Raw genomic sequence first — 19,650 nt, forward strand, 5'->3', positions numbered from 1 at the left:
AAGGACTAATTAATATATATATTTTATAAAGTTGGAAGGTTAAAGAATTTAATATCCCTATAAAAAAACACAATATCATTAAAATTTAGTAGTAATAATTTTTAACACATTGATGAAAGTTGTTCACGTGACGTGGTTAAAATTGGATTCATTACTTGGAATTATATCAACACTAAAATTCAACATCCAAACTAATGGATAGGCTAATATGATGTTATATTTTGAAGTTTAAAAATTAATTTATAATTTAGGTCATAATTTGGGGAGCTGTAGTGCAATTAACCCTAACTTTTATAACATCTATGAAGTGTAAAATACGCCGACATTTTGAAACAAAAAAGGGTTTGATTTCGCGGATGATTTTGTTATTTTAATAATAGAAAATTTAATTAATAAAAAGGAAGAAAGAAAACTAAAAGGAACTGAAAATACTCGTTTTGTTATCTTTGTTTAATGTTACAGCTAATTATTTTCCTTTCTTTATGACGAAAAATTATAATTGACAGAATTACAAGGTTTTATAGTTTCCTCAATTATCAACAGCTGCAGTGAAGATCCTCCAACTCCTTAACAGCAAAAGAAATCCCAACACATTAATGCCTTAATTGCAGGCTTTTAACCTTTTTCTTTCCCTTCTATCAAACCACAACTCAAAGCTCTCACCTCTTTTGTCCTGTCCCTGTCCCCCCCTCTCTCTCTCTCTCTCTCTCTCTCAAGCTCACAACTTTGGTTTTTTTTTCTGAGCAGTTCACCGGCGTCGACCTCGCCGGGATCTGGTCGGGAAGTTTCACCGGAAAAAGAGAATGAACCTCAATTGAGGCTTTTCCCTTTTCAGCATTCTGTTTATAAGCTAAAGGAACTTGGTTCTTTTTTCTTTTTCTTTTTGGATCATTTTGAAAAAAAGGCTTTTCTGGGGAGTAGTTAGTGGAGATTTAGTTGAAACCGAATCATAAGAATTCTGGGTTTTGCATATTTGGATAATGTATGTTGAGAGTTTACGGGGTTTTGGCCAAAATAAGTAAGTTTTTTAAATCTGGGTTTGTCTTTTTTAAGCTTTAGTTTTGCTTTTGGTAAGCTGGGTGGAGCTGTTGTTTCTAGCTAAGGTTTTTGTTATTATCTTAATTCAAAAGTTTGGTTACAAGGGAAGTTTAGAGTTCAAGGAGTTGGTGGTTAAGTTTATTAAAATTTTCAGAAATCACCATATCTTGGGAAAAGAAAACCCAAAATTTCAGAGGGTTTTTTTTTTTTTTTGCATTATAATTGATTAAAAAAGCCTGAAGATTTGGATCAAGTGGGGGTGAAGTTTGAGGTGAAAAGGGGTAATTTACAATGTGCAGAGTAGAAGAGACAAGTGGAAAGTGTGATTACAGGAAACAGTGGGAAATGAAAATTAAGATGTTTGGGGAAGGGAAAGTGGAGAAGTTAAAGAATTCAATGGTTTCAAGGTCTAGAATGAAGCTATGGATGATAAGGGCATTAACCACAATTTTGTTATGGACATGCTTTGCTCATTTGATGACATTAGGCGAAATTTTTGGTCCCAAGTTGCTCAAAGGCTGGCCTTCTTGTTTCACTCATTCTACTTCTGAGTTGCCTTTGGTTGCTCCTGAATTGTCTTCTATTCCACCAAAACTCATTCTTCCACCGAAAAGTAAGTTCTCAAAAGTTCCTTTCTTTTTATTTGCAATTTCTTGAGTATGCAATGATTGATTTTAATTGATCGCCATTTCTTCAATATTTGGTGTTTGTTTGTTTGTTTGTTTGTATGTATTTCTTGTGAACAGGCAATTTTTTCTGTCAAAGATGCCTTCTTAAGTCCTTAACAAAGACTTTGCTTTTTATCATCTTTTTCCCCCTTTTTCTTATGTCAATTAACCTGTGAATCTTTTGCTTGCCTTATCAGCTATTAAAGCTTTTATGGGGCTTTCTGCTTTTTCCCTTTGATGGAAATTGAAGAACCCCCCCCCCCCCAAATCAAGTTGTCTATGACTACTGTTCTTATTTGATGACTGTTTTTTTTTTTTACAGGGTTATATAAGAATAATGGTTATCTTATGGTTTCCTGCAATGGAGGACTCAACCAAATGCGAGCTGCGGTAAGTTGATTTTTTCATCTCAGCATCATTTTGGATTTCCTTGTTTCACTGTCTGGTTTTTTGCTCATAACTTTCCTGTTCAGATGCAAACCATTTCATGTCTTTTCCGGCTTCTGTTCCGCAGATTTGCGACATGGTTGCCATTGCCAGATACCTAAATGTCACACTTATTGTTCCTGAACTAGATAAAACCTCTTTCTGGAATGACCCTAGGTACATACTATCTATTTAATCTTTGTTTTTGGATTCGAATTATGAGCTGCAATTCAAGATGATCCTCAAATTGATTGTTTATAAATTATGATCAGTGAGTTTAAGGACATTTTCGATGTTGATCACTTCATTACTTCCTTGAGAGATGAGGTTCGGATATTGAAGGAACTACCACCCCGAGTTCAGCATCGAGTTGACCAAGGAATGTTCCTCTCTATGCAACCGATTAGTTGGTCCGATATTTCTTATTATGCTCATCAGGTTAGTTGCCTATCGATTAAAGATGGAATAAGCTTTGCTGTCCTGGTATTGTTTGCAATTCGTTGTATTGCATCTAATTCTGGAGTCATTGTTACCAGATTCTTCCTCTTGTGCAAAAGCACAAAGTTGTACAGTTGAATAAAACCGATGCTCGGCTTGCAAATAATAACCTACCACCCGAGATTCAGAAGTTGCGCTGCCGTGTAAATTTCAATGCGCTTAAATTTACTTCTCAAATCGAGGAATTGGGTAGAAGGGTTGTCAAGATTTTGAGGGAGAAAGGCCCTTTTCTCGTGCTTCATCTCCGATATGAAATGGACATGTTGGCTTTTTCCGGCTGCACTCATGGTTGCAACAGCGATGAAGAGGAAGAACTTACAAGGATGAGGTATGCTGTAAGCCTTTTTTGTCATTCCCACAACAATAAATTATGTCATCTCTTTACTAATTACAGCAAATCCGGTATTATTAGGTATGCTTATCCCTGGTGGAAGGAAAAAGTAATAAATTCAGAAATGAAAAGGAAAGAAGGTTTGTGCCCTTTGACACCCGAAGAAACTGCTCTAGTATTAAGAGCACTCGGTATTGACCGCAATGTTCAAATTTACATTGCCGCCGGAGAAATATATGGTGGAGAGAGACGGATGGCTCCGTTGGCAGAAGCATTTCCTAATTTGGTCAGTAAGATGTATGTTCGGCATCTACAATGCATGTTATATGTGATCTAACAGTCGGCTTTTCTTGCACAACAGGTCAGAAAGGAGACTCTGCTAGTTCGATCGGACTTGAAATTCTTCCAAAACCACTCATCCCAAATGGCAGCGTTGGATTATCTAGTTTCCTTAGAAAGTGATATATTCGTTCCTACATATGACGGAAACATGGCCAAGGTTGTCGAAGGCCATCGGAGGTAAACACATCTGACACTCTCGCATCAATTCTTGTACTTACAATTCGGATCTTTTACAAAAATATTACAAAAAGAATAAAAAAAATACCAAAAGAATATTAATTTTTTTTATTTACCAAAATAATACAAAAAAAAAACATGATAGCCTGGTGGAGGGCCTGCCACAGGCGGCACAGGACTAAAATGTAATGATCTAAAGTATTCAAGGACCTGATACGCAAATTTACCATTTTGAGAAAAGAAGGTGAAATGGTGCCACCTGCGGCACTAAACTTGAAAAGTGGCTAATTGCCTTCTAAGCCCTCCTTATTTATTATTTTCTTTTTATTCCCCTTCAACTCACTTTTTTTATTTAATAAACAAGCCCTCAACCTATTTTTATAGTTAAATAAGCTCTTAATCTATGATTTTTACTCATAAAAGCCCTTTATTTTATTATTAAAGTAAATATATTTTACCTAAAGTAAAGCTATTTAAAAAAGTATAAACTAATTTGTATTTTATGTTTATGTGAATTTGATGAGAATAGTTTATGAAATAAAAAAATTTTAAATTTTTACTCTAATAATATTTTTATAATTTATGTTTATGTATATTTTACTCTAATAATATTTTTATAATTTAAAGTAAATATGATCCTTTGCTAAAATTTAAAATAATAAACATGGCCAAGGTTGTTGAAGGCCATCGGAGGTAAACATATCTGACACTCGCGTCAATTCTCTTCTGTTTGATTTATATCGATAATTGCTTGTTTAACACGTTCCAGATTCTTGGGGTTCAAGAAAACGATCTTATTAGACAGAAAACTTCTGGTTAAGTTAATAGATGAATACCAGAGCGGGTCGTTAAGCTGGGACGAGTTCTCAGAAACCGTGAAGGAAGTACATTCGGATAGAATGGGAAACCCGAAGAAACGGGTGGTCATTCCGGATAGACCAAAAGAAGAAGATTATTTTTATTCTAATCCACATGAATGTGTACAACTGTTGGATGAACCTTTGAGTTGATCTTCAATTACACTCTGTACTTAAAATACATATTTTATGATTAGTCATAATTCCAAAATAATGGAAATATTCAAATCCCAATTTATATTTTTCTTTTCTTTTAAATGAATTGAAAATTAAATCAATGAGATTTTTATCCGGCGGTTCAAGTAAATAAATTATTAAAATTTTTAAAAAAATTATAAAAGCCAGCTCAATTGGTTTTTTGTCTCAGTTCGTTTTATCTCATCAGATTCGTCCCTGACAAAATTTTATTTTAAAAGGCACGTGTGAATACATCAACTTTTTATATCCCATTATTAGTGAATAAAATGATTAAAAATAAATGTGAATAATAAAATAATAATAATACATTGGTCAAACTTAATCTCCCATTAAGAAAAGAAATCCAAAAAATGACTCATGCACCAAGAAATTCCATATTGGATCCCTAGAAGCAGCAAATAAGAAAATGGGGTTTGAGTTGAGGAAATAGAGGTGGGGAGTGATCCAAGGGGAGAAAAATGGCATAATGTGGGGGGTGATCCAAGAAATCACCCACTTTCCACTCAAGTGTCATATAGCTACTAAATATTTGATTTTGCACCACTTACCTAAATAAGTGTGGCAGTTCTATCCCCTTAATGTACCTTTCTCTCCCCACACTAAACCCATTTATATATTCCATGCCAATAAAGCGCCCTATTTTTCTATAAACTTTCAAACTTCTCATCAATATCCAACCACCCATAAATTAAAATTAATATGCAAATAAGAGATGGTTGCTATTCCTATTTTATAATTTAAATGACTTGACTTGGAATTTGACTTAGGGTCCAACCTTATATAATAAAATTCTATAGGAATCCTAAGAGGATGAATCGACTTCTTCTCTATTTCTACACCAGAATCTCCTCCATCTCTAATCTCTCATTCTTTTTCAAGGTTTAATGATGGAAAAGATAAAGATGATTGTTTCATAGTTAGCAGCCCAATGAATTCTTAAATGGTAGGGTTTTTTCTGGTCAATCACCAAAAATAAGAACCTAACATAAAGTATTTAATATATTTTTTAATAGTTCATAATCTCACCAACTCTTTATTAAATAAACTCATATGAAAATGGAAATTATATATCAAAATCCTTTTCAAATCCCATCAATTTATTAATAATATTAATGTGGGTTGAATTAATATTTAGGGTGGCTTTGGATGGGCGATTAACTTACTTTTTGTCTCACGCTACAGTATCTAATCTCACCGCCACCACTCTTTTTACATTAATTGCATGTAATGCACTACCCATCCAAAACCACCCTTAGTAGACTTAAATATAAGAATTAAATTGTAAATTTAGTTATTAAATTTTGTTTTCATTGATATTTTATATTTTTAAATTATGAGTAAATTTGTCATTCAATTTTTATGTGATTGAATTTTACCACTAAAATTTGAATTTTATTAAATTTTGCTACCAACTTTGATTTTTAAATTAAAATTTATCATTTAAAATTCATTTTGATGATTTGAAAAGGTAAGAAAAATTATTTCAAATATTTTATTTTAATAGTAATAATAATTTAACTTATAAATATTAAAAATAATAAAGTAAATTAGAATATCTATTTAATAAAATAAAAACTTCGACAATAAAAATACATATATCATAAAAGAAAAGAATGAAGTTTATTTTTATAAATAACCATTTTATTTAAATTTAAGATTCTATTAGTTAACTTATTATTGTTAAATATTAAAGTAAACTTATTAAATTTTTCTTCAAATTAATAAAATTAAAATTGAATAGCAAAATTTAATAATAAAAATTAACTCTAGTCACAAAATTCAATCAAATAAAAGAAAAATCACAAAATTTAATATAGAGTTAAAAGTATAGTGGTAAATTTATCTCTAATTCATAAGAACAATGGCAAATATCAATGAAAATAAAGTATAGCGTAAATTTGACAAATTTACATATTAACCTTAAATATAATAACTTTTAAACACGAATACAATCTATAATTAGATATAACTAATTAAAATAATAATGATATTTAAGATTGTGTCATGTGATGCTTATTAGTCTTATCTTAAACCCTCGAAAGTGCCCCATCGAAACTTTTATTATGTTATTTTTCTACCATTGTAGCAATTTCTGCATAACTATTTATTTAGCCCTTCAATTTTATAAAAAGAAAGAAAGTTGTTTTAGCTCTTTATTTAATTTTTATTTTTAATCTTTAAACTTGTATTTTGTCAAATCAATCTAAAATGAATGGAAAAGTTAACGTTTTTGACTTTACAAATATTACATACATTTGGATTTTCACGTGGATAGATAACACATCAAGTTTTAATTAATTTTTTAAAATCTAAAAAATTCAAAAAATTATTTTTAAAAATTAATATCCATTAAAATTATTAAAGATTATAAAAATATTTTTTTAAAATTTTAAGAAATTAATTAAATGTTGACATGTCATCTACGTGCAATCCACATGTGTGTCACGTCAGCAAAATTAACAAGAGTTAACTTTTCCATCTATTTTAACGTGATTTGGTAAAAGATATAATTTTAAGAACTAAAAAAGATGAAAAATTAAATAAAAAAGATAAAGATAATTTTTTATAATGTTAAAAGGACAAGTCATTAGTAATTTGTAATCCTAAAAATCCGAGCAGTTTGGGTAAAATATAGAAGAAGAGAAGGTAAGACGGGGTAAGTACAGAATTTAGTTCTCACTCGCTTTTCCTCGTTTTTCTCAATACTAACTTTGTAATTATGATTAGGTAAAATGATTTTTATGCGAAAACATTCTTAACCCAAAGCTGCATCTCTTCGTTTTAGGAAGGTAATTTTTTCAGAATTGGAGTGCAGTGCAGGGATATCTCTATTTTTAATAGATAACCAAGTTCTTGAAATTTTGGACTTAGGTGGGCTTCGAGGTCAGGGTTCGGTTTTTATAATTAAGAATGTATAAGATATATTCCAAATCTGTCAATATATATATATATATTTGTAATTTTTAGTTACAATTTGTTGATCTTAGTTTTAGAAATTAATATAACATAGAACATGATGAAAAAGTAAATGGGAGCAAAATTGGAGATATGGGGATTAGAGTGAAGAAAAGAGCATGAGCTACGCTGTGTTACCAAATGTTCACATCATCATAATGACTATGCGGCCATTTAGTGTTGGAAGTCGGGAATCTAAATTTCCAGCTCATGCAACTCCAAACAGACAAAGCAAGGTAGCTTTTGAAGGACAATGCTCATTCAATTCATAACTTCTACCGCAAATAACTCCTCACCCAACACCTGCTTGCTTATCAAATCATTCACATGCTCGAGGGAATAATTTATAATATGAAATATAATCACTAAATTCAACTCTGAATACTAAATGCCAAAAGGTCTTGCACCAAAATTCAATACAATAATTTTTTATTTATTCATTTAATGTTCAAAATTCACAACTTTCTTAATAGTAAATATTAATTTTTTTTACTTTTTTTATATAAGCACACTTGTATACATATATAACTCATTTGCGTATAATACGTACTTTATTTAAAAATAAAATAAACTATAAATGTATATAAAATTTTTTAAAAAAATCAATAAACCCACAACTATTGGCTATTTATATAGATATACCAGTATCATAACAAATTTGGGTATTTATATTAATATATCAATATCATTAGAAAATTGGCAAGTCTGAAAGAAGGTAGTTTGGTGAGGCTGGCAGGAGATGATGGAGAATAATGAGCCATGGTTATTCAGGGCAGAATTTCAACTACAAACGCATATCAGAACTTTCTATTGGACAACGTTGGCACATGCTACATCTTTCTGTACATACATTAAACTTATACTACTTTTACGTGATTTTCTCTCCTTTCTTTTGTACCAACTGTCGCTCCAATTTCGGTTCTTTGCTACTCATTTTCCCTATAAAGAGTTCCCACCAATGACTCAAGCTTCTTCCATGGACATCAAAATTCATCCCGTTCAAGTCAACAGAATCCCACATGCAGAGGTGCTGGGTAATGCCAACCATAATTTCAATGCCATGAATGACTCAAGCAACAATGTTGCACCTCCAACTCGAACATTATAGGACAAGCATGAGAGTCAGTACCCATATCGATCATTCAACGTTGTTCTCCCATCACCGGATTGCCCTGCAAGGAACATAAAAATATTATTAAAATGACACTGCAATTTTTATGAATGGAATTAAGTTGCAATCCATTCATTACTGCCCATTATGGATGCTACCCAAATTTCCGATTCATTGACACTAAGCAAAGTACCTTCAGGAGGAACCCACGTTTCGTACTCTGGATCTGGATTGCTATCAAGAAATGAAGGCTTTTCAGGACCAAGCACTCGTTTTGGCTTTTTCTCTTTCTTCTTAGATTGATTTCTGGCCGACATATCAGGGGTTTCATTCAATTCCTCTTCGTCTGCATGGTACCCTCTAGTGTGCTTCAGCAACAGTGCCACAGCATTCTGTGCAATTTCTTCAGCTCCCGTAGAGGGTGTCGTAGATTGATCAGAGGGTTTATCACCAGCTTCAGGCTTCTCAACCTGTTTCTGTGTTCTTATAATCAGACCGGAGGCAGTAGCTTCAATTCCTGATGGCTCTTTAACCTGTGGATTGTCAGCACTCCCAAGTACTTTCTTCCTATCTTTATAGTCAACAAAGTCGTCAACTTTATGTGTATCTACTACTATTACTTGATTTGACTCTTTAATCTCCTTGTTCTCAACAGCACCAAGCCATTGGGGCTTTGCAACGGTATAGATAGCCTTTTCCCCCTCGGATGTATCACTAACAACATTCTCTTCTGGTTTCTTTCTTGATTCCATAGAGACATCTGCAACTCCCTCTTTCTGCACAGGAGAATTTGCTGGTTCTGTAGCTGAACTGATTTTTTTGGGTTCCTTTGCAATCTGCTTCCGGACAGCAGCCGCAGGAGGTCTAGGTCTGTCAGGTGCTGGTACTTGTGCCTTCATATCCCTTTTCTTAGCAGCTTCCCCCGTTGGATCAGCAATCTTCAACAGGTAGAAGATCCGATCCAACTCGGACTGAAGGGCAGAGAGTTCCTTCTCAATTTGCACTGTCCTATCAAGCACTGATAAAGAATGATAGGAATCAGCCACATCTGCCACTTACATTTCACTATTTACTACTTGCTGTTTTAGATGGCTAAGAAAGTAAAAGCAAATAGACAAAAGGATGACCAAATCTAAAAAAGAGCAAAAAGCTCAAATGTAACAAAATTTCACGCTACGTAGAGGTGTGAATTCTTCCTTTTTATATTATCCATAGAACTTTGATGTTTATTAATTGGTGGAAAATATTTTAGCTTTTGTAGCCTAAGGCTTCCTTTTATATTTTGCTTTCAAAGGAAAAAGGAAGTAGCAAAAGGTTGCAATTAACACAAGCCTAAGAAAAAGAAAAGAAAGGACTATGCATTTAACTATTTCCATCGTCAGCATTCTGCTTACTTTTTTCACTTGTAGTAATATAAACATATACACATATTTTAACTGACTCACCTAACTGGGATGAAAGCCCAGACATGTAAGCATCAAGTGCATCTCCAGCTTCAGTTTCTAAACCAGTATCTGAGGTCATTTTGTTCTTCTCAGTCAACAGCAACTCTTTTTTTTCTTCAATTTCTTTGGTAATGGCATCTCTCTTATCAAGAAGACTATCAGCAGTTTCAATAGACTGTGTTTCACCAACTTTCTGCACAGTTGGTTTCTTCTTTGTCCGGTCATAGAATTCATCATCATCACTGAATGATCAAAAATCATTATGAGCATTAACCATTAATCTAGCATCATAAGTCAACTGAAGAACAAACCAGAGGCATATCCTTCTGAAATACTCAAAGAGAAGAAAATTGAGAAGAATAAATGCAACTACAGGTAAATGGTAATTACATGCATATTTTAGAGTAACTAAAGTTTGCACGCCTTTCAACAATTTTGGTGGCAAAGACGATATAATCTCTTGTTTTTCTCAAAAAGACAATTACCTTGAAATGTCTTCTTCATCATCCTCTGGCCCTCCTTTTCGCTTACCACGAGTTGTTCCACCACGTGCACCTATGCTTTCACGGATACTTTCGTTTAAAGTCTCTTCCAAGCTTTCAAGCTCCTCCAGTACCTACGAAAATTGTAAGATTTGTGTCAATAATATTCTTTGACTTCTCTTCACAATCGAACCATATATAATCCAATACAAATACATCAGACTCCTCTCCACGTAACTTTCAACAAACCTGTGTTATTCTTTGTTCATTCCTAGCAATCTGAGTTTGCTGGCCTTGTGTCAACCCACCTTGTGCAATATCTTTGGCTCGTATTGCATCTATCTCTTTCTTCATATGAGCAATCTACATCGAGAACAAAAAATTGCATAGTTTTAGAAAAAAGGGCACTAACACAAAATAGATCAGAAAGTGACGTTGAATCTAAAGACCTAGAAAGAAAGTTTAGACAACTGAAACAAACAACCAAAATGAGAAAAACAAATGTCATTAAATTAATTTCATAAGAAGAATTCACAAAGAGAAAAGGACTTGCCTTTTCAGTCCTTTTTATTATCTTATCACGGGTTTTTTCCTGCTTCTCTGTAAGCTGTCCTTTGTAGGTTTGCCAAGTCACTTCATCAGCATCATCCTAAATATAAAAAAGGCAAAGTAAGTAGAAAATAAAACTAACAAAATCATCTGTTAGTCTTACATCAAAACAATATGAAATTAGAGTTATGTACAATATATGCAGCCAGAAAGGGAAAATGATAAGCTCTACCCCCCCCCCCCCGGTTGGGGGAGAGAAAGAGAGAGCCTAATGCTTCAATAAGGCATTTGAATAAGCAACCAGCACCAAATTGTTTGCATGGAAGAAAGTCATCAAATTTAATTACATTTATCTGATTGCTAGCTGACGGAATGAAGTGGATCCAAAAGAAAACAACAAGGAGCCATTGCACTCATCCAAATTGTGGGAGAAAGAATTCGGGTCTTTTTCTTAAAAAAAAATTTGATCACATAAAATATTTTAAAAATTTCAATAGTATTATATTAGTTTCTAAGTAATACAAACCTCTGCTTCTTCAATAGCATCCTCTCCCATGCCCCATGAGATACCATCAGAAAGAGATGCTTCTGCTCTTGCTCGTCTAAGTGAAGCTTCCCGGTCTAACATCTCTTCTCGGATCTTAGCTTCTCTTATGACTTTCAAGTCTTTTTCCTAGAACACAAAAGCATGAAACAAATTACAGCAATCAAACACAACAAGACAATTGTATATATGACAATTTTAATGACTGAAACAATAAAACAATGCTGCATTTGTTTCTAGTTCTTCCAATAAAAGAATACAATAGAACTAAATGTTAAAGCAGAAGTGAAGATCCTGATCCAGAACACAACCCAATAAAGTATTCTCTCATAACAATCCTTCGAAAGATGTCAAGTAATACAAGTATACTAACTGAAAAAATACAACTAGATTCTAAATTGTTAATTTGCTGGACTACTTCTTTCAACACTTGGTTTGTATTTGATTTGATTTTATTTATTTTCAAATTTAAAAAGAAGAATTGTTCCACACAAAAATGTGGCAAGAAATTCATCAATGTACAGGAAGTTCAGAGGTTTAAGAAAATTTAGCAAGCCATCCTAGCCACTGTTCTATGGTATTCAGAGAATATGAGATAAAAAAATATTGAGCTGTTGGATGGTGCCTCATGATGTTTTAATTTCCCAGCACTCAAAAATTAGATGGAAATTTTAATAAAGAAAAGATCTGCAAGCAAAGAAAATAATTTAAGTGTAAAAAAAAAGTAATTCTATCTGTTAAACACTTCAGCCCCTAAATTGAACTAAGATCAAATCAAAGAATCAATAACCAAAATAGGTTGCATAAAAGTCTTACCGGTGGCATCAACTCCGAAGGCCCTTGGAAAATATACAAACGAGTTGAGCTACGAATAAAATAGAAGGAAAAATTAATCAGAATCTGATATAACTTTTTTCTTCCAAAAGTAAACAAGCAAATAAGAGTGCAACATGGTAAAGGTGAGAGCAATGAAGCACTAAATCCATCAGGATAACAGTCAAATGAGTAGGAAAAATTCAGAGGAAAATCTAAGAAATGAATGCATTGAAAGGAAGATGGACAAATAAATTATGAGGAAACAAAAACAGGCAAGCAAAAGTCTACTTACTGGCCAAACCGAATGACATCACCCACACGTAAGTCCACATAAGTCTTTTTGGTCACCTAAGTAATTTGGAAAAGAAGTTCAGCATGATATCATAAGCACAATAAATTATAATCTAGCAGCAAGTTAATTAACTTTTCCACAAAGTTTCTACTATGAAGCAGAAAGTTGACCATCTAAACATCTTTTACCATCTTAGCAGAAACCCAAACAGGAAAAACTGAAACACTTTAGCACGGTAAACTGCAACTCAATAAATAAACAGAATACAGTTGGACAGCAATACCTGACTTTTATTGATAAAAGTGCCATGTGTACTGCCAAGATCATAAAGATAGGCCTCGCCACTGCTCCTAAACTGAAGCACTAGTAAAGAGAAACAAAAATTAAAAAGAAAAATTCCAAAAAGAAAAAAAGCATTAGCACATTCCTATGACTATCTTTGTAATTATTCCTAGCATCCTTATATTTAATATTTGTGCATAAAACCAAAAAAAGAGAAACAGCTGGCATTACAAGGATAAAGAAGAGAAAAAGGATTTATAAGAATAAGTCACATAAAAACACCATCTTGTTTAATTCAGATGCCACAAATTTGCTGGTGGGGTGGTCATGAGCAGTTCTTGTACAAACGAGTATGTTGGAAATTAGAAAATGCTCCCATCATAGCCCCCATGACAAAGAAAGCTTCTAGAGGGTATAGAGTTAGCCATTTCGGAGAATTAGGATTAATCATAGCACAAGAATATAACAACCCAGAGATGCTATTCATGTGAGTCAATCGAATATGGTTTTATTACAAAGTAGAAACTACAAACAGCAGCCAGAAGACTTCAACAACTCAGAGAAGCTGTAAGATAACATCTTTCTTGGCCAATGAAAAAAATTAAATTTTGAAAAAGTTGATAGCCTCCATAATGAATTTGAAATATGTTATTCCACATAACCATAACCTAAATGATGTAATCAAAACAAAGAGAACTAATCTAATAACGAAAACCCTTTGCTTCTTTTCTTGGGTATCTACTCATTTTCAACAATAAAACTTCTTACTTAGCTAATTGAATCTACTTCTTTTAGAATCCAAACAAAATAACCTCTCGTAGTCCTTATTTTATTCTGCAAACATTTCCGACTTCACCAACCAAATTTAAGCTATTTGAATTCCTCGCTCCATGGACATTAAATGTTTACATTGTCAAATAAAAGAGATTTACCAGCATGAAACCGCGAAATAGTGGGATGCTCAAGCACAAAATCACAGAGATCAATACGCCCAAACATATAAGCTCCCTTCTCAAACCTATACAAACAAATTTCACAATTTGTCAACATTCCCAAAAAGAAAAACAAAAAGAAAAGAAGCCTTAAAAGGGTAAAAACAATTACACTTTAAATCGGTCGAGGATGCAGCCATCTTTAAGCACCTCGAGGAAGAAATGGTGACAAGGAGGTCCACTCCACGGAGGGATTGTGTAAGGCACAGAAGATTGCTTTGGATTTAAGGGCTTTTCAGTTGAATTTGGTTCTGACTTTGAGTTCGATGGTTCTTCTTCGTCTAGGGGATTTTGCAGGTTAGGGTTTATGGGAAGAGGTGGCGGAGGACCCATCGTGGTTTTGGCTGTTATGAGTTCGGATTCTTCTGGGGCTATCGACTCGGGTTCGGTCGAGGGGTTAGGGTTTATGGGAAGAGGTGGCGGAGGACCCATCGTGGTTTTGGCTGTTCTGGGTTCGGATTCTTCTTGGGCTATCGACTCGGGTTCGGTCGAGGGGTTAGGGTTCCTGGGAGGCGGTGGACCCATCGTGGCAGTCATGGTTGCAGAGAGAGAGAGGGAGGGAGGGAGGTGTTGCAGAATTTTGAGGCTTGACGCGGCACAGCAAGAAACGTTAAGCGGATCTAAAAATGGGTTACGGGTCAAAGGATTAAGGACGATAACTGACCGGGTCGGTTTCGGTGGATCTGGATATTTTTTATGGTCCCATTGGTCCCTCTAAAAAAAATTAGAGCATTTTAATTATTGTTCGAAAATGTACAATTAAGAATAGTTAATCACAATATTAATATATTCTATCAATTATATATAATTTTAATTGATATAGAAATAAATTTAAACTTTGATGTTTATACATTTTGTCATTTTGGCCTTAATTATTACAAGATAAATTTATTAAAATAAGACTAAATTAATAGGATGTATAAATTTTGAGGACTAAATTTATTATTTTATCAACCAAAATCATGTACAATTTAAACTTTTTGTCTTGTTAAAAATAGTTAGATGTTACAGTCAAAATAATTAGTTTTAATCCTTTTATAATTACGTGTAAAATAAATATTTTAATTAATTGAGAGTTGATTTTAATAATATAATTATACTAAATGTTTATTTGTGTAATGCACGGAGAAATTTCGTGGGTAAGAAATTGATATTCTCATTTATTGGAAAATATAATTGAGAAATTATTTATTAATATATATTTTTAAAATAGTTAATTAATTTTATCGAAAAGAAAGTAGTTTTTATTAAAGTTTGAATGATTGAAATATAAATTTATTATGGAAAAATAAAATTATAAAGTGTAAATTTACCTTTTGATCTAGTGATAAGAATAATATGTTGTAGATATATTCATTCTCTCCTCGATTATCAAAATAAAATATAAAATAATATGTAATATTATTGAAATAATGAAAAACAATAATTAAACATAAAAATAGACTTGCATATATGATTAGAAACTTGCTACCAAATGTGACCGTTTTACTAATAAAGGCCCATTTCCAACTTTATTTATGGAAATGGACTAATTTTTTCATTATTTACCGGAAATGGTTGAAATATGCAAAACGCGTCTACGTAGGAGCGTTTATGGGTGAAATTTCAGCAAATCGTGTCCTTGGGGGAGCGATTTTGCCATGTCAGCACAAAATGCGCTAACGTGGAAGCGTTTTGCTGACGTGGCAAAATCGCTCCCCAAGGATGCGATTTGCTCAGTGTTTTTCTAAGCTTAGGGCTTTTTGCATGTTTAGTCCCTAGGATTTTTTGGGTTTAGGTGTTTTAGGGTTTAGTGTTAGGGTTTTGTTAAAATAATTTATGGTTTTAGGATTTTGTTAAAATAGTTTAGGTTTAGGGTTAAGATTTTGTTAAAATAATTTAGGTTTAGGGTGTATGGTTTAAGAATTCTAAAAAATAAATTAGGGTTTAGAGTTTTTTTAAAAAAATTAATTAAATTAGGCTTTAGGGGTTTTTAATAAATTATTTAAATTAGGGTTTAGAGTTTTTAAGAAAATTAATTAAATTAGGGTTTAGATTTTTTTTTTAAAAATTGTGTTTAGGTTTATTGTTTAGGGAAAATTATATTGACAATAAGGATTTTGTTTTTTTTCTACGGTAGTTTCAGAAAAATTAATTTTGATAAGATGGTTCTGAAAAGATAATGTCAAAAACGCTTCAAGCAGGATGCACTGTCAGCAAAATTACTGAAAAAAGCTTCCACGTGGACGCTCTTTTACTACAGTAGTTCCTAAAAAAATAATTTCGAGAAGACGATTCTAAACAAATAGTGTCAAAAACACTTCAAGCAGGATGCACTGTCAGCAAAAATACTAAAAAAAGCTCTCACATGGGCGCTCTTATTCTACAGTAATTCCTGTTTGGCCTTAGGCTATAAATGAGCAAAATTTCATTCTTAGGTTGCATAAGTTACAGCAAGAAAAATTAGAGAGGCTAAGCAGAATAGAAATTGAAAATAAGTGAACGTATTAGTGTTGTTATTTACTATGATGGTGAGGTCCGTGACACCGAGAACAGTGTTTTTTTATCGGAGAACACAATGCGACTGGTTTTTAACCAGAACATAGATTTTACAAAACTTCGTAAAAGAATTAGGCGCAAAATCTTCAGAACGACGCCAATGAGAGTTTCGTCTATTAATTATCATTTTGTACTTCGGTTGATCCTATGACATATGACTCATTTGATATCAAAGGTGGTCGTAGCTTAGAGGCGATGATGCAGACTTATCTCGCTAGTGGATCACCCTATCTTGAGTTATATGTACAATTTTCATCGCCAAATGAAGCATTTATGACTTCAACATCTACTGTTGTTCGAGAGGAATACACGACCCCTACCCGACACTCTGTTAGTGGGAGGCAGAACACGGAAGCGCCCGTGTTTGGTGGAAGTATGGAATACAAAACTCCTGCACGACACTCAATTAGTGGATGAGACATGCACATCTGTGGGTTGATGTTCGATGCTGGAAGTACGTATTGAGGAATGACATCAACTTCTAGTGGTTGGCAATCCACATCTGATTGGGGACGTTACGAAACGTCCACAAGAAGGGATGATGTACTCCCTACAACGTCCACCGGCGAGGGGACCTCGTACGTTACAGATGATGATGGGTTGGATGATGAGTCTGATGTGGATCCACCTCGAGAGCCCGTCCCTGATGGTGCAAAAGTTGCATTATTTTCTAAATCGAAGCCTGTTCCAACCAAACCTGATGATGTTGAAGGGGGTTCAAATGAAGAAGAAGAAGATCCACGATTTAGGGCGTACTCGCCTCTAGCCCACATGTATAATATCGATCTATCGGCAAATGATGCGCTTCAGCACACTCAAACTCACGTCCTCCTGCACTTGTAACAATGTCAATATCAATCGAGTTAAGACTCAATCGATCACTATAAACTTTTTAATTTCATTAGTTGAAATTATAACCATTAAGTTCAATCTCAAACACATTATATAAATCTATATTAATTATATTTATCTCATTTTGCATATTCAATTAGGGGTGAGTAAAATTTGATTTAACTCGAAAAAATTTTAAAAAAAGTTTGAATTTTGAATTATTCAAATCGAATTAATCGAGTTAATCAAATCAACTCGATTTTTTCTAATTTCGAGTTCGAATCAAGTCCCTCCTCAAACCCTTTTATATTCCTCAAAAAAATTTACTTTCCCTCAAATCCCCAAAACTTTTTTCCTTTTATTTTCCCTTTAAAACTTTTACTTTCCCCTAAAAAAATTTTACTTTCCCCAAATTCCCTAAACTTTTACTTCCTTTAAACCCCAATTCTTTTTTTTTCAAATTGATGTCTATTATTTATATTATTAAATTAAATTTCGCATTTTGTACTATTTATTTTATTGAATTGTTTAATCATGCTAAATCTTTATCAATTTCTGTTAAAATTGAATTATTGATGAGGCCATAAAATATTCATGTTAAAATTTTTCGTTGTTATCAATTTCACATTTTATCTTTAAAATAAGTTTTATTAAAAATCACATTTTTACATTTAATACATTTTTAATTTCAAAATACATGGTGATAAGAATCAGAAGATAATTGAAGCAACTAAGCAAGTAAAGAAGCTAACTCATATATAAAAGATTAATAAATAAATTATGAGGGGATGCAAGTTAATAACAAATTTGATTACGGTGGTTGGCAGTGGCTCCAAGGACCCAAAGTCATTTTTTAAATTTAACTCGAACAAATGTATTCGATTCGATTTGAATTCCATCTCACTCGACTCGATTTGAGAAATTTCAAATCGACTTAAAATGATAAAATAAGATTCGCCAATTTGATTAACTCAAAATTATTTCATTCGATTCAATTGGGTTGAATACTCACCCCTGTTTTCAATAGTTGTTCTGCCATGTAGTCTAAAATCCGATTTACCTTACCATCAAATAGTCGACTTGTATCTATCATAAGATAGAAAAGGTTAACATTTATACAAAAAACAGTTATATGGAAAAAAAATAGAATGAATTGCATTTATAAAATGTTTATTACGGAATTTCTTTTTCCAAAAAAATATCAAAAGTGGGTGAATTGGAATTTTTATTTCTTTTTAAATAGGGGAGAAAGGGTGAAAAGCTTGACAATTCAATTTATAGTAGTTTGGCCTCAATAGTCTATCTCCACTATCTTAGTATACTTCAATTAAGTATTTCCCAATTCACTACCATGAGTTATACTTTTCAAGGAAAATGTGTAACACGTACAATTCCTATCTTTTTCTTAAGGTCAAAATAGGATATTTCTATTATTTTTTATGGCTCAACTAAAACCCTTTATATTTTCAAATCTAATCTAGAACCACTATAGTTTTTGTGGCTCAAATAAAACCTTCTCAATCTACAATTAGTGAAGAGATGAAATAAATAAATAGACCTTTAAGACGGTAGGTGTTTACAAATTTGACTCATTAAAAGATAAAAACAGACTTATGAAAGATTTAACAATAAGCTCTAAGAGGATATGCACAGGAGAATGAATAAAATGAAGAAGTAAAGTTTATTCTTTTAATTTTGATGCTTGAATCTCTTTAGTGTCTTATAGTGTTCTTGATGAGTATTTATATCAATGAATTCTTTTCTAGCCATTAGAGATGAACTATGACCGTTGCAATGTAATACTTTAAGTAGAAAAAATGCCCTTGCAACTTAGGTATCAATACCTACAAAGAGGGTATGAATACTTACTCTAAATGTAACACCTCGAACTCGGCCCAGACGTTATGGCTGGATCTAGCGATGTCACATGATAGGGTGTTTGAAAACCGTTTCGTCGCATTAAAAGAATTTCCATTGAATTCATTATCTTAATATCTTATTAGTTTCAAAACTGTGTTTCTCATTTAATCGATAGTTTCAAAACGTTATTCGTTTACGGAAGCTTTTAAAACAGATTAAACAATCGTGCGTTTAGGAAAAACATTTGTTTCTTTTGAAAACCGAGATTTCCTACTACTAGCAATTTTAATCCATAAGGTAAAGATAATTAAAACTCAAAACCAAAGTCCGAAAGTCCAATTACAACTCAAAAACTTAGCCAGTAAAAATAGAATAGAAATAAAACCAATTATCGTAAATATGAGTTAAAAACCATGAA

At 32.7% G+C, this 19,650-nt stretch overlaps 2 protein-coding genes across 3 annotated transcripts; one reads left to right on the forward strand and one right to left on the reverse strand.

Moving 5' to 3' along the window:
* The first annotated feature begins 458 nt into the window (after nucleotides 1-458).
* On the forward strand, nucleotides 459-4,575 carry LOC105801503 (hypothetical protein). Its single transcript, XM_012632784.2, has 8 exons — nucleotides 459-1,651; nucleotides 2,029-2,096; nucleotides 2,221-2,309; nucleotides 2,405-2,570; nucleotides 2,669-2,958; nucleotides 3,043-3,247; nucleotides 3,323-3,480; nucleotides 4,250-4,575. Exons 1-8 carry the CDS (start codon nucleotides 1,330-1,332, stop codon nucleotides 4,488-4,490), a joined length of 1,539 nt encoding a protein of 512 aa, XP_012488238.1. The 5' UTR covers nucleotides 459-1,329; the 3' UTR covers nucleotides 4,491-4,575.
* A 3,562-nt stretch (nucleotides 4,576-8,137) lies between these two features.
* Nucleotides 8,138-14,616, reverse strand: LOC105801476 (uncharacterized). Of its 2 annotated transcripts, none has more exons than XM_012632766.2 (12): nucleotides 14,116-14,616; nucleotides 13,944-14,029; nucleotides 13,013-13,092; nucleotides 12,730-12,785; nucleotides 12,438-12,486; nucleotides 11,604-11,750; nucleotides 11,082-11,177; nucleotides 10,778-10,891; nucleotides 10,532-10,662; nucleotides 10,047-10,288; nucleotides 8,795-9,619; nucleotides 8,138-8,662 (listed from the first exon to the last, which is right to left on the reverse strand). In XM_012632766.2, the coding sequence occupies exons 1-12, from the start codon at nucleotides 14,538-14,540 to the stop codon at nucleotides 8,613-8,615; spliced, it is 2,301 nt and encodes a 766-aa protein (XP_012488220.1). In that variant the 5' UTR covers nucleotides 14,541-14,616; the 3' UTR covers nucleotides 8,138-8,612. The 2 variants fall into 2 exon arrangements, with proteins under 2 accessions (XP_012488220.1, XP_012488225.1); XM_012632771.2 differs by having other exon boundaries at nucleotides 13,013-13,084; nucleotides 14,116-14,286.
* Nucleotides 14,617-19,650: the final 5,034 nt, after the last annotated feature.

Source organism: Gossypium raimondii, chromosome 7 (assembly GCF_025698545.1).
Source record: "Gossypium raimondii isolate GPD5lz chromosome 7, ASM2569854v1, whole genome shotgun sequence".
In the NCBI taxonomy this organism is placed as follows: Eukaryota; Viridiplantae; Streptophyta; class Magnoliopsida; order Malvales; family Malvaceae; genus Gossypium; species Gossypium raimondii.

What these genes read in the sequence shown, in the direction of transcription:
- LOC105801503 (XM_012632784.2), top strand. Translation starts at nt 1,330, where the DNA reads ATGTGCAGAGTAGAAGAGACAAGTGGAAAGTGTGATTACAGGAAACAG. An exon ending in ACTCATTCTTCCACCGAAAA is followed by an intron (nt 1,652 to 2,028) that starts GTAAGTTCTCAA and finishes TTTTTTTTACAG; the next exon opens with GGTTATATAAGAATAATGGT. An exon ending in GTTGTCGAAGGCCATCGGAG is followed by an intron (nt 3,481 to 4,249) that starts GTAAACACATCT and finishes AACACGTTCCAG; the next exon opens with ATTCTTGGGGTTCAAGAAAA.
- LOC105801476 (XM_012632766.2), bottom strand. Translation starts at nt 14,540, where the DNA reads ATGACTGCCACGATGGGTCCACCGCCTCCCAGGAACCCTAACCCCTCG. An exon ending in TATTTCGCGGTTTCATGCTG is followed by an intron (nt 13,093 to 13,943) that starts GTAAATCTCTTT and finishes TCTCTTTACTAG; the next exon opens with TGCTTCAGTTTAGGAGCAGT. An exon ending in CTTTTATCAATAAAAGTCAG is followed by an intron (nt 12,786 to 13,012) that starts GTATTGCTGTCC and finishes CAAATTACTTAG; the next exon opens with GTGACCAAAAAGACTTATGT.